General features: G+C 35.4%; 1 protein-coding gene across 1 annotated transcript; it reads left to right on the top strand.

Moving 5' to 3' along the window:
• The first annotated feature begins 7,444 nt into the window (after positions 1-7,444).
• Positions 7,445-15,297, top strand: LOC131534943 (receptor-type tyrosine-protein phosphatase eta-like). The gene is made up of 6 exons (XM_058768077.1): positions 7,445-7,650; positions 10,413-10,437; positions 10,677-10,733; positions 11,065-11,121; positions 12,942-13,199; positions 14,387-15,297. The coding sequence occupies exons 1-6, from the start codon at positions 7,585-7,587 to the stop codon at positions 14,650-14,652; spliced, it is 729 nt and encodes a 242-aa protein (XP_058624060.1). The 5' UTR covers positions 7,445-7,584; the 3' UTR covers positions 14,653-15,297.
• Positions 15,298-15,376: the final 79 nt, after the last annotated feature.

A 15,376-nucleotide genomic window follows, 5' to 3' on the forward strand; every position in this document is an offset into this window, starting at 1 on the left:
AATATATTTGGAAAATTAAACAGTTTCTTACAAACTCATGTGATTTGATAAAATGCATAACGAAATTTAATCGCATATAGGTAACGGAAAAATTACTTCAATCTATACATGACAATTAATGAGATGAATACAACACTTCTACTTGAATGCTACTATCAATGAGTGTTTGTAATAACTTCTGACTGCGATTTTGGTCAAATGATGAGGCAGAAATATGTTGTTAGTAACATTCTAGAAGAATTTTATCTGGAAGATACACAGTTACAACTTCTGTGGGGCGTGACGAAAAAGTAATGTAACTAGTAGTGTAACTAATTACTGTTACCAGAAAGTAATAAGTAAAGTAACAATATTACTTTTGAAAGGAGTAACTAGTAATGAGTAATATATTACATTCTTTGAGTAACTAGCCCAACACTGTTTAGGACATAGCCTACATACATATATATGGCATAAATTTTGAGAGCATAACAACTGAAAGTCTGATTCATCAGTCAGTAAAGTATTTTTTAACAATGGCGAAATTTTGAACTGAAATGTTATTGCAGTCATGTAGCCTATGAATAAATGAAAATGCATATTTTTAATTAAAGATAACTTGGTGTGGGCTGCTTTTGGTGCCTGGACTTGTGCTTCAATAATGGAATCCAGGTTTAAGAATACACTAGAAGTGAAAGATACGGAGTCAAAACAATGCCACATATATTTGCAAGAGAATTGAAGTTTTGCAAACGAAAATGAAAGTATTGAGAAAAAATAATTTTCTTTTGCAATTCTTTATTTTTGTTTGCAAAACTTATTTTCTTCTTGCAATACTTAATTTTCTTTTGCAATTCTTTATTTTTGTTTACAAAAAGCACATTTAAGTATTGAAAGAAGAAAATAAGTTTTGCAAACAAAAATAAAGAATTGCAAAATATAAATGAAACAGAGCAAAAGCAATGATTTTGCAATACATATTTTTGCATACATATCTACTAATTTATTTGCAACGCTGCTTTTATTTTGCGTTTCAGTCAAGTTTGAGCTTGCGATACCGTTTTCCCCTTTGCGATTCACGTTTCTGCGCGTCTCATTTTGTGGAACTAGGCTTGTTTGAGATTAGCAAAATCTGAGCAGAACCGATCACCGGTGATCACCGCAAGATGCATCCTGGTTAGAAAAGTGTCCGAGTTACGTCCGTCTTGCTCTGATGTCATGCTGACGTGTGCCAAAAAACTCTCGCAATGGCGATGCGGCTGTGTCAGATTGAGCAGTCGAGCGCAGTTGCTCTCCACCGACTGCGCTGATCAAAAGCATGTTGGGAAACGACTGACTGACGACACAGCTTAATGCTCATTGGTTCAGACAACCATGATGCTGTGTTCTCTTCTAAAAATGTTATTTTTTAAATCTGATTTCATGCGATTATGTATTTAAATTATGCATGAATATTTCCAAACACTAAGACAGTGCGATCTCTGTGTGAGATATGTGATTGTTGTCATATTTCTATAAAAAATGTAAATACATGTTTGTATTAAAGTAGAAATGGATGATAAATATGCATTTCTTATGGAATTAAATAGCAAGCACTTTGAGTGTCTTGTTCATCATATTTATATTCATATAAAAGCAACAGAACTGAAATTATATCATGTTTATCAGCAGTACAGCATATGAGTGAGAATAACACAATATCTGCCTTTGATCTCGTAGGTATCTGTTCCACTTCAAAAGGTCAGAACTGTACGTCTTGACTGCGCTTATTTCACTCCTCCCCTCACTGCAGCCGCCTACTCTCGCCTACATTTCAGGCGAGGCACATCTCAAACAAGCCTACTGTTTTGACATAGGGGCAAAGGTGGAAAGAGTACGAAAATATTTTACTCAAGTAAAAGTACCATTACATTAATGAAATTTTACTTAAGTACAAGTAAAAATGCCACTCTAAAAATCTACTCAAGTAAAAGTAAAAAGTAGCTCATTTAAAATTTACTTAGAGTAAAAATTACTTTTTAACAGTGGGAGGGAGGCAAAAATGGGATAGGCCAAGGGTGTCAAACTCAGTTACTGGAGAGCCACAGCCCTACACAGTATAGATAAAACCCTAATTAAACACATCTGATCCAGCTAATCTAATCATTTAGGTTTATTTGAAAACTACATGATACGTGTGTTGGAGCAGGCTTGGAACTAAACTCGGCAGGGCTGCGGCAGTTGTTTTTAATTAAAGGAATCAGTTATTTAGAATAATAAGGCTTAGTTCACACTGCAGGTCTTAATGCTCAGATCGGATTTTTTGTGCTGTTGTTCACATTATCATTTAAATGCGACTGCCATCAGTCTCATGTGTGAACCGTATATGGCCCTGAAGTGACCCGCATGCGCTGAAGAAGACGTGACGTCAGACGCAGCGCACTGTGTTTGCGGAAATAAAAATGGATGCTGCTCGTGTTAGCGCGTGTTTAGCAATTTTTAAGTTAATGTGCAATCGGAGCCTAAATAACGAAGTGATAAGAAGAAGAATATTAAGAAGAAGGAGAGCACGATTTCCTCCAGTGCAGCATTGTGACGTCTGTCGCATTTCAATGACGTACAAATCGCATGAAATGTATACATGGCCGTTCAGACTGAAGATGCATTGCAAAACATCGGATATGCGATTTAGGACCACATATGAAAGTGGCCTGGGCCTGATTTGAAAAAATCGGATTTGTGCTGTTCAGACTGTCAAATCAGATGTGGGTCACATTTGGGCAAAAAGTCGGATTTGGGCCACTTTAGCCTGCAGTGTGAACCTAGTCTAAGACATTTGGTCTGTTACCAGGCAAACTAAATCAATATCAACAAAATTCATCTTTGCAATGCAGAGGAAACACAGAAGCTTCATCTGAAGTGGCATATATGTATTTACAAACTGTTTAATGCAGGGCATGAATGCATTTAACCTGCAGTTACAAATGCAGAAATAATGTTTTGATATATAAGACATAAAATGCTGAACACTCATTTGAAATTATAAAAAAAATGTTAATGTTAATAAGTGAGTCATTGAGACTGAACCGAATCATTTTAACAGTTGATTCATTCAGGAAGGAAATTCAAAGATGCAAAACAGTGCTGTGGCTGTGTTTGGGATTATTTTTATTGTCGAAATAGAGCAAAAACAGGCAATATGGTGTCTACAACGCAAGTTTCTTAATTATGTAGTTCTGTCGTCAGTTAAGTCATGGAATTACCAAAAAGGCGATTAGTGCATTCATGTATGTATAGCATCACATTAAAGAACGTCTCTCAAATGCATGTACTAAAATATTGTGCAATTATAAACGAAAATGCAACAATTTAAATGCATGAAATAACTCATTTTACATTCTGGCGTTTATGTGCTTTTTTATTTATTTATTTATTAACCAGTTCTTATCACTATCTGCATGCCTCATCAATGAGTATGCAATGATGGAGAACAAGCTTTTGGGGGTTTTGAGAACCAGAACCAAGCTGACTGAGCAATAAAGCTATAGTGATCCCGTTTATTAAAATACCTGGAGGTGGGGAATAGACTAAAGTTGTCATATTCACTCAGCATTACTTGATCTAATTCACAAATATCTAAATTACAATTTAGTAGAAATTAATTGTATTCAGTTGTGTTTTAGGCACTAAAACAGTCCAACTTTATAATCAATCACATTTTTCTATTGAAATAAGGAAGAGTTCTGTGCCACCCCAGACTGGTTGCTGGCCCCTCCCTGGCCACCCCTATGAAAACATCCTGGCTCCGCTACTGGATCACATAGATTGAAATATATTAATAACAAATATATTTACATATATTTAAATATCTTAAATTTAAATAGAAGAGAATATGTTTTATACAATATATGTAAATATATTTTGAAATATATATTAAAAATATATTTAAATATTTGATTTTGGCCGCTTTTAATATTTTTCACATATATTAAATATATGTAAATATATTGTTATCGTAAATATTTACATATATTTATTTCCTTTATATGTAAATACATTTAGATACCAGTCTATGTAAATATATTAATTTGCAATATATGTCCATATATTAATTTCTAATATTTGTTAACATATTACATTTCTGTACATGTAAATATATTAGATTTCTATAAATGTAAATATATTTTAAAACATTCAAATATTCAATTAAATACATGTTTCATAGAATATATTCCCTTTTACTCAAACTTTATGTAAACAAATTAAATCTCCACACATGTAAATGTTTTCATTTTATATAGATTATCATTTGGCCCTTCTTAATAAATAGAATACAAACAACATTTGGACACTGAAAAACTGTAAAACTCTCCAGACAATGTAACTTAAAAACAGTGACAATATAAACTGACGTATTAATATAAAGAGTACATTTATCAAAACCAGTTCAGCATGAACCAACAAAAATTATGAATGCTCATGATGTTTCTGGCACGTAAATGAAAGAATATCCTTCTGTAAGCATCCAGGGTCAAAGCATTATGCAGAAATATGCAAGTCTTAGTAGGCATTCAACACACTGTATTTAAATATTTAAGAGCTATCATTAATTGTGCACAATTTCTCAACTAATCACATGCTCCCCTATTGAACCCGATTCAAGCATTGTAATACATCAGCTAATCAGGCCCTTAACCAACCCACTTCCAATAATGAATTGGAAATCATATGCAAAAAAAAAAAACAACAACAACAACAAAAACAATAACAATATCATGCCTGGGCTTCTTTCATTTCAGGTTACATTGTTATGCCAGTAGGTGTCTTAATGTGTTAGTTAACCACTGAAAGAATACTTTGAAAAAGATATCACTTTATGGATTTACAGGAAATGTGGGTGCACTTATGAATAGACGTATTATAGCAAACCAAGTTTAATGAACCTCACACCTAACATACAGCATTATGGTCATTTCACACTGCCACAAAAAATAAAATAAAATAATAATAATAATAAAAAAAAATGCTTATTTTGTTTTGTTTGGTCAGTGCATTCACCCTATTGGAGTATGGCAAGTGTGAAATGGCTTTTAGGTGCTTTATTTAATATTTAAGCAATTAACATTGTATTCTTAAATAAGATACATTCCCTATTTTTGCAATATTCAAGTATTCATTATATCAAGTAATATCTGCATGCACCTAACTCTGAAGAGAACACAATATGCTAGTAGACAGCAATCCTTGTGAGTGAGAAGTCTGGTGTGGAGGGTGGACCTGGAGCTGAATTCTGTCCAGGTTGTCACAACATCTCTTGATTATCTGTCTTCACGAACAGCACTGAAATACAATTCAAACATTAACAATGATTGTTACAAATCTAATGTGAAGCTTTTACATTCACAATGCTCATTTTGATCTTGGTGGTGAAGTGTGCAGAAAATACTGCCGGGCTGAAATTTAGTTTTTGGTGAACAGTTTTCAAGAGTGCAAATAAGATTTTAAGTTGTAAGCATCTTTCAGGCTTGTGTGAGGTTTACACAAGCAACAAAGTCTACTTGAACAAACACTTTACTACATTTAAAGTTTAGAAAATCTAACTTGTAATTCCCACCTTCACCATCCATCTAGCATGGCAGATGATGACCATTACAGACTGTTACACTCTGAAGTGAGGCGCAGTCACAGTACTCGGTTCTGTCTTACCATTATTAATTTTCATTTCAAAGCACTTTTTTATTATCATCTGTGTCTCATTTTACATTATGTTGTACCCCTCTGTAGATTGTAGTGTCCTCAATGCAGTGTTAATCGAGATGGCCTTGTAAGACCTACAGGACTCATAAAATATTTGATATTTATTTGATATATTTTTTGAATATCTGATGAACTTTTGAATGTTTGAGGTTTTACTTACTACTCAGATGGTTCATAGTGTCTTGGAGATGTTCTTCGACAAGAGGTCCCCTCCAACTCTGCTGCATGGCCATCAGCATGGAAGAATATAGGAACATAAACAATCTGTCACAGAGCCAACAATATGTAGTATACAATGTCAGGTTTATTAGAAATAAACTACAGCAGAGGTGAAATGCAGAAAAGAGAAAGAACAATGTATAGAACATACAAAAAACGTTTTTAAAGATGCATGATGATATAGCTGAAATATATTGTGAAAAAAAGCATATGAAGTTATTTAATAAGCTTTCTCAGATCACCTGTGTTTCCTATATCTCTGTCAGCAGCTCCCATTAGGTGTTTTTTTTTCTTTCTTTTCCTGATGCTCCTGAAATCACAGTATAATTTATCAATATGTGTCTACTAAATTTTTGGAATAGTTTCAGCTTATTTTAGTTCATTTAAGTGGATTAACAGTACAGCGTAATTTTTAGGTTAAATTAATTAGCTTATTTAAATTCATCCAATAATCAAATTGCCAGCAAAACATTTACAAAGCTATCAAAACCACTCATCTACACATAATATGTGATTAAAATCCCAAACTTTCATAAATAAGAGCTCAAAGCTATAGCTAGGTTACCTCTTATAGTTAGCCGATGACACTGAACCATTTCTTTAAAGTAAATATTCGACAGAAGCGTGTACATGTCAGAAAGTGTCAGGAACAGTTGTATGTAGCATTTGTGTAATTTTAGGGACTAAATTTACCTGAAAGCAGTAACAACAGTAGTGAGAGATGGAGTTTTACTACTTGTCAGCTGAGTTGCCGCCCCGTTTCTATGGTAACTCCCTCAACGCCAGTTTAAATGCGCCTCGAATGTTCAACGCGCACACCCATCAAACACGTGAAAGTTACGCAACGTTTACTAGTACATAAAAACCAAGAATGGCGGTGCGGTCAGACGCAGCGGCTTCTCCGGGACCCAAAGACTAATTGCACTGTGTCAGCTGTAAAGTTTGGTGGAGGAATGATAATGGTATGGGGCCATTTTTCAGGGGTTGGGCTGAGCCCCTTGGAGTGGAGATAGTGAGCCAGGTCTTCTCATTCAACATCAGTGCCTGACCTCACAAATGCTGTCCTGGATGAATTGACATAAATTCCCAAATAAACACAACAAAATATTGTGGAAACCTTCTGAGAAGAGTAGAAGCTGTTATTGCTGCAAAGGCAAACCCAAACAGACTTGTTCCAGGTAATAACATAATGCCTTAGTTATGGTGTATTACATTTACTCTTTTATTTACATTAATAATTACAAATATATCTAAACATGACATTAAAACAGTGATGCTGTTGCATTCTTCATGTGGGAGTAATGCAAATCTTCATAATATAAAACTCACTTTCATCAGTGTTAGGAAACTAGGAAATGTTTAATAGAATATTAACTAGAATATGGAAAATTTAAAAGGAAGTTAGTGACTTAGTGAAGCGATGAGTTTCGTAATGCTCGATCTGTTCAGCCATGTAAAGCAAAAGCGGAGCATCAACCCTGTTCACATTAACGATAACATTTAACTCTGGTGACACCTTGAGCAAGAGCTCACACCTCTCACATCAGTGCTCTGTGCAGTTTGACAAGGACCAGTTAGTTTAATGAGGTTGTAGAGAAGTTCATTGTTGAGAAAAGTTGGGGATAAACTAATAAGAATCCATTAAATAGGATGGCATGTCTTTCTTTTAAAACTGTATGTAAAGGCACATCACTTCTGTTCTTTGTCATTGTTCTGGTAAGACACCTTCTTTATTTTGCATAAATTAATTTGTATGATTATGGTTTAGATAAAATAGTTCACACTTGAGCTCACCTGTTACGCTTATTTTAAAAGTGCATATTTAAGGCTACCAGAGGTACAAAGCAAAAAGCATAGACTCAACCAAAGTGTAGACAGTTCAAATGCTCATATTTATACGAAACATCTATATTATGTTAATATGTGACAAAAAAATATGCACGCCAATGGTCTTTGACACATGTAGCGCTAATAAATACATTATTGTATGACTGCTAATTGGTTCTTTATGATGTAAACTCAACTGAGTTATACAATATATTAATATTTTACCTTGCTGAATTGTTAAATTGATTATCCATGTTATCCATGTCCCAAATCCTGTTAAAATTAAGGAGAGTGTGCACATGAACATTATGAAGAACTCCATAATGAAGAAACCAGTGGTAACCTGCAACATGACTTCAGCAAGTTAAATAAGACAGCAGTTCACTGCAAACATTAAATGGCTAATAGTTGAATATTGTACCACTTACTGTTTTCTAATGTCTTTCCTTAAGTGAAATCTCCTAAATAGTGGAGGAAAATCATTCGCTGAACAAGCCTGTCTTCAGTGCTCTCTTCCTCTTTCCATGCCAATCTCTCAGAAGAGTGCATGTGTAGCATAAACTGTAAATTTTTTAATGCATCAGTTGATTCGTGACAAAGACATTGAATTAAACAAGACATTTAAATCTAAGAACAAATGCAATTGCATTTTCTTTCAAATATACTCCAATAACTTGAAATATATTCCACAAGTGAAAAAATAAATAAATTGTTTAAATAAATAAATTAATTTGTTTTTAAAGGGAAAATGTGTGATGACAATATATTATCATGGCTTTACATATATACCTGTCAAACAATTAATCACGATTAATTGCATCCAAAACAAAAGTTTTTGTTTACATACTATATGTATGTCTACTGTGTTTGTTTATGTGTATACAGTATATATATATATATATATATACAGTGCCCTCCAAAAGTATTGGAACAGTGAAGACAAAATTGTTTTGTTGGCTGTGGAGTCAAGACATTTGCAAATATGTGACCCTGGACGACAAAACCAGTCTTAAGTGTCAATCTTTCGAAATTGAGATTTATACATCATCTGAAAGCTTTCCGTTGATGCATGGTTCTTGACTCCACAGCCAACAGAGCAATTTTGTCTTTACTGTTCCAATACTTTTGGAGGGCACTGTATATATATATATATATATAGTATTGACCCGAATATAAGACGATGTTTTTTTTTTTTTCTTGGAAATACATCTGAAAAAATGCGGTCGTCTTATATTCAGGGTCTAGACTTTGACATGTCAATAATACACCCACAACAATAGGTGGCGCCAAACACGCTTAAAACGAGTGTGCCATGAAATATGTAATGTAATGTGTGTTGTAAAGATCGTGAGTGAAAACAAAAGAAAAAGAAAATCTTACAGTGGCACGAGTCGTCACTGTCATGTTAGCCTGATGGGACCAAACTTCCTCTGTAAGTGATTTTAAAATATTAAACACTACTCAGATTTGAAGACTACAATAAGATTTCACTTCTACTGTTAATAAAATTTTGGTAGGGTACTATGAGATGGATAGCCTAAATGTTATATGTGACCCTGGACCACAAAACCAGTCTTAAGTGTCAGTTTTCAAAATTGAGATTTATACATAATCTGAAAGCCTGAAAAGCTGATAAGCTTTCCATTGATGTATGGTTTGTTAGGATAGGAAAATATTTGGCTGAGATACAACTATTTGAAAATCTGGAATCTGAGGGTGCAAAAAAATCTAAATATTGAGAAAATCACCTTTAAAGTTGTCCAAATTAAGTTCTTAGCAATGCATATTACTAATCAAAAATTAAGTTTTGATATATTTTATGGTAAGCAATTTACAAAATATCTTTTATATTTACTTAATATCCTAATGATTTTTGGCATGAAAGAAAAATCGATCATTTTGACCCATACAATGTATTTTTGGCTATTGCTAAAAATATACCCCAGTGACTTAAGATTGGTTTTGTGGTCCAGGGTCACATATAATTCAGATGGGCTACCTGTTATTTTTATGGTATATCAAAAAGTGTATATTTTTGTCATTGTTGGTACATTTTACCAGTATTTACTATACTTTCAAAACAAAAGTTCTCCCACTTAAAAAGATGAGAGAGGCCTGTAATTTTCATCATAGGTATACCTCAACTATGAGAGACTATGAGAGCACCGCTGGGGCTGCATATTATGAGACCGCATCAGCACTGGCTTCACGGCTGTGGCCCAAGATGGGCGTTGCAATGCAGCACTCACCGGGTGCTACTCACACCAGTGAGCCTCCTTGCACAGACCTGGTTCCCAGAACTAATTCTCCTTGTGACAGCCCCTCTCTGGTGGATTCCTCTGAGGAAGGATCTGCCTTAGTTAGATTTCATGTTAGACAGATCACATTCCAAATCACATTCAGAATGGACCAATCAGATTACAAATGTGGTACATAAGTACTTTATCAGTATTTAATGACATCATGCGGAACTTAATCTATTACAAGAGCGAAGGACTGCACAATTGTGGTATTTAGACAAAAAAAAGTGTGTGTAAGGCTATTGACTGTCATTGTTTACTGACGTCTGAAGTCAGGAAAGGTGTAAGTCATTTTTGTGACCTAGACTCAAATCTCTTTAAACTATATTAATACTTTGCTTCTCTTCTCAGGGGATGAATGCACAGACTGATACAGGTCAGTACCAACATTTACAGTCACATCATGATTATCAAACATCAGAGTCACCAGTTAAAATGGTTATATTCTGTAATATAATGTTATTATTCTATCAATAATATACTGTGATGATGGTGAATTTATGCTGTCTATAATTCATGGAATACAGAATTTCATTGCATGCAAATTCTTTTAAGAATGTCAATGAATATTAGTTAAATTATCTTTCTTTTTCTCCGTACATCTAAATGTCCCAGCAGCTTCTGCCACTACAAACTCTCCTTCAACTGAGTCTCAAACATCAGCTCCTACAAGTGAGTATTGTTATTCATGGAAAATTTACTTATTTTGTGTTAATAGGAAAATGAGATCTGTATTTTATTCATGTTTATCGTGAATATGGTATATTGTAATAATAGTTGTGATTATTTCATGTCAAATTCTAAGTATCAAACATCAGCATTTACCAGTTAAAATTTTACGTTGGGAAATAGTAAACAGTAAGACAAAATTGTTTTCATACAATTTACAGCAATTTCATGTATTTTAAAATCAAGTCTTGCAAGCAAATATTTGTTGGGATTTTATCAACAACAACAACAGCAAAAATATTTATTTGTTGTTTTGTACATCTAAATATTCCAGCAGCTTCTGCTACTACAAGCTCTTCTTCAACTGAGTGTGAAACATCAGCTCCTACAAGTGAGTATTTTTATTCTTGTGTGAATAGGAAAATGTGTGAATAGGAAAATGGTATCTGTATTTAATTATTTTTATTGTAATTATGTATATTGTAAGAATAATTGTGTCAAATCCCGAATTTTAAACATCAGTGTCTACCAGTTAAAATTTACATTGGAAAATAGGAAATAGTAATAAGACAAAAACGTATTCATACGGTTTACAGCAATTTCATGTATTTTAATAACAACTCTTGCAATAGAAAATTTGATTGTATCAAATAAAAAATAATTAAAAAAGCTTTTGTTTTCTTCGTACATCTAAATGTCCAGAACCCAGATCTCTGGACTACCTCCAAACATTATATGAACCGGAAACTGTATGATTTGTTTCAATCACAAGAATCACTAATCAGTTGCCCCTCTGTTGTAAAACAGGACTGAATGCGATCGAGAATCTCACAGTCACTGAAATCTCCACATCATTTGTGCTTCTAAAATGGGAAAAACAACTCAAAATGGGGTCTTCCTTTAAAGTTCAATGGACTGCTGATGAAACGTAACAGTCACAGTCACAAATGTAACGATCAATGGTCTGACTGCTGGAGTCAATTACACATTTTGTGTCACAGTCGTTGCAGCAGATACATCAACAGAAAGCAACTCTGTCTGTATCTTAGCATGGACCAGTATGTAGACTTTCAAAACACTTGTCCTTTGCATATTTACTCCAACTGCTTGACTTCTGCCCACAAACAATTATATATTAAAATATCATAGTAATTTATTAATTGAAACAGTACTACAGTATTCATACTGTACAATGTTTTATCTGTTCAGTGGTTTGTCACTTGAATGAGCAAATTTCTGAGATTTAGAATCGAAGCCATCTGATATTTACTCTATTAGTGGAACCATGTACACAATGGTGGCCAAAATTATTAGAAGAAAATGGTTTTAAGTAAGTTATTTCTATCTTTTGCTGTGTTTCAGTACTATGAAATATTAGTTTACATTTCCAAACATTCATTTTGCCATTAATTGTAATAATTCAGTGAGATTTTTGTCTGATAACAGCCAGTGCTCCACACAGAGACACACTGATCTGATCATCATCCAGTCTGTCTGGAATGACATGAAGAAACTTGAGACAGACTCATTCCAGAAGAACTGTGGCAACGTCTCCAAGATGCTTCAAGAATCCTGCCTGCAAAGCTACAGTAGTGTTAAAAGATTTAGGCACTTGTGTAAAAATGCTGTAGAATGAGGATGCTGTCGAAAATAATGTCATATAGATTTTCTTTATCAGTTAACTTCTATTAACTAAATTAAATAAACATTTGATGTGAGCATCCTTTGCAGTTTTCTGCACATAGTTTTTCAGGTAACTTTGCAGGTAGGTTTCTTGGAGACGTTGCCACAGTTCTTCTGGATTTAGTCTATCTCAGTTTGTTCTGTCTCTTTATGTCCTTCCAGACAGACTGATGATGATCAGATCAGATCACTGTGTGGAGCACTGGCTGTTGTCAGACTCCTTGTGCAAACAAAAATCTCACTGGATTATTACAATTAATGGCAAAATTAATGTTTGGAAATGTAAACTGATATTTCCTGCTGACACACTACAGCAAAAGATAGAAATAACTGACTTAAAACCATTTTTCGGCTGCTGAAAATACTGGTGTTTTTAATTATTTTGGCCACCATTGTATCTGACGTACCTGGACTCAATGAGCTCTCATCTAAAAACAAATATTATATTAATTTATAATAGCATTGTTCCAACAGCTGTTTTAGTTCATTCCATTACTGCTAATTATTTGCCCTTCTTTCCCCACACAGAACCGGATGTGATCAGGGATCTCAGAGTGACCAATATCACAACATCATCTGTGTTTCTGAGATGGAATGAACCAGGAGGAAAAAGAGATTTCTTTCAAATTCAATGGACCGATGATAAAACAAAAAGACATTCAACAACGAACACTTCCTATAACATCACTGATCTGACTGCTGGAGTCAGTTACACATTCTGCATCACTGCTGTGGCAGCAGATCAATCAACAGAAGGAGAACCTGTCTGCATCTCAAACTATACCAGTATGTAAAACTATAAAATTATTTAGTTAAATAGAATAATAAGACACAATAGGCTGTTAAACCGATTAAACCATCTTTGCAATGAAGAGCTAGCCTGACTACGTCAGACTTCGTACTTCCGCTCAATTTCAGTTCGCTTCTGTACTCAGTTTGATATAGCAAACCATCTCCCAGATTATCTCCGGCTCCGCAGCAGTCGGCCAACCAACGAACAGAGGGCGGGCTGAGAGCCGTGACGTAGACGCTAAGCGCCGAATTTAAGATTGTAGTTTAGGTGAGGGAAATCTAAAACGACAGCGGACATGGAGACACGGGCTGCTATTCGCTCTGTTGTGGAGAATATTCCCGGCATTTGCCAGCTGAAGCCCGAACAAGAAGAGTGTTTGGTTCACATTTTGAATGGAGGTGATGCTGTGGCCCTGCTCCCGACAGGTTTTGGGAAAAGTGTAATTTACCAACTGTTACCGATCGTCAGCGAGAAACTGGGGAGGCCAAAGTCCGGCAAGGCGATAATTGTGGATGTGTAGATTTACTTCACATAATCTGCAAAAGTCGTTCACAGCCATCTTCACTCCAGTATTTCGCTCGATGGTTTTGTTTTCGACGCATACCTGTGTTTACAGCCGGCGCATAGCATACATCATAACCAAACGTTATGTGATCGGCTTACGGGTCCACCAATGAGCGCCCCCCACGAGAAAGTAAACGCTTGTCAATTATGCCCTTCCAGACTCTGTCTACGAAGCAAAGCGAAGTCGCAGAGTTTGGTATTACCAGGCTAATGAAGAGCTGGCATAGAAGCTCCATCTGAGCTTTACTTTAATCATAATTGTATAATTCATGCAGATGTTGTAATCTTCAAGTCAAGTCAAGTCAAGTTGAGCTTTATTCCGCTACATGCGGGGCATACAGCAAACTATACAAACTATACGAGTGCTTCAGATAAATACTGCACATGTGCGAAGAGAAACATTGTGAGTCAAGCAGCTGGCTGGGGAACAGTGCAGGATGATTTGTAGTGCACAAGCATGTAAACATACGAATATTACTGAGTCTTTTTGTGGGATTTGTATACACACAGTAGTGTGTGTGAAAAGTGTCTAGTGCGCATAGAGGAGGAGAGTGTGCTACTATGATATGTAATTTTACCACCATTACATATCATTTACTTTTCTCTCCCCACACAGAGCCAGATGTGATCAGGAATCTCACAGTAAACAATATCACAACATCATCTGTGTTTCTGACATGGAATGAACCAGGAGGAAAAAGAGATTTCTTTAGAATTCAATGGACTGATGATAAAACAAATAGAAATTCAACAACGAACACTTTCTATAACATCACTGATCTGACTGCTGGAGTCAGTTACACATTCTGCATCACTGCTGTGGCAGCAGATCAATCAACAGAAGGAGAAACTGTCTGCATCTCAAACTATACCAGTATGTAATATTATGAATTATCTGTCACCTTCCTTTTTTGTATATGGTTGTAATAATGCAAAAGTGGTTATTGCAACTATATTTAATCTCAAACAGTACAGTATGCCACATTGTATATAAGGGTTGAACTTGAAATGTCATCGATATAAAATGTGTAATGTTGTTAATTGTAACGGGCCTGACGAGACGCGAGACGTGTGGATCCATGTTCGAGCTTTTATTGAGCAGAGACGTGGTCGTACAGGCAGGGTCAAACAGTGGCAAACAGGTATAACATGGGCGAGACAGAGAGTAAACAAAGACAAGCGTGGGTCGACGATCGGCGAACAGTATCCAAAGGGGCTTGACAAGAGAGGTAATCCAAAACGTGAGCAAGAGTCCAGTCAGGGGAAAACAATCCGAACAAAGGCAAGGCTAGGAAAACTAACAGGGCTCTGTAGGGCAGCAATAATGCATACAATACTCGGCAGTGAGGCAGAGAAAGTCCAAGGCTTATAAAGAGTGTTCAATGGGTTTCAGCTGTGTAATCAGTGCAATGATCAGGTGAGTGTGTGATTAGTGAGATGGCTGATGGGAAATGCAGTCCATTGTGTTGTGTGGTGTGAAAGTCAATGTGGTGAGTGAGTGACCTCTGGTGGTGAATGAATGGAAGTTCACAGACCAGATTCGTGACAGAGGCCCCCCCTCAGGGAGCGGCTTCCAGACGCTTCCCCACTCAGAACAATCCAGGAG

Source organism: Onychostoma macrolepis, chromosome 25, assembly GCF_012432095.1.
Source record: "Onychostoma macrolepis isolate SWU-2019 chromosome 25, ASM1243209v1, whole genome shotgun sequence".
Lineage (NCBI taxonomy): Eukaryota > Metazoa > Chordata > Actinopteri > Cypriniformes > Cyprinidae > Onychostoma > Onychostoma macrolepis.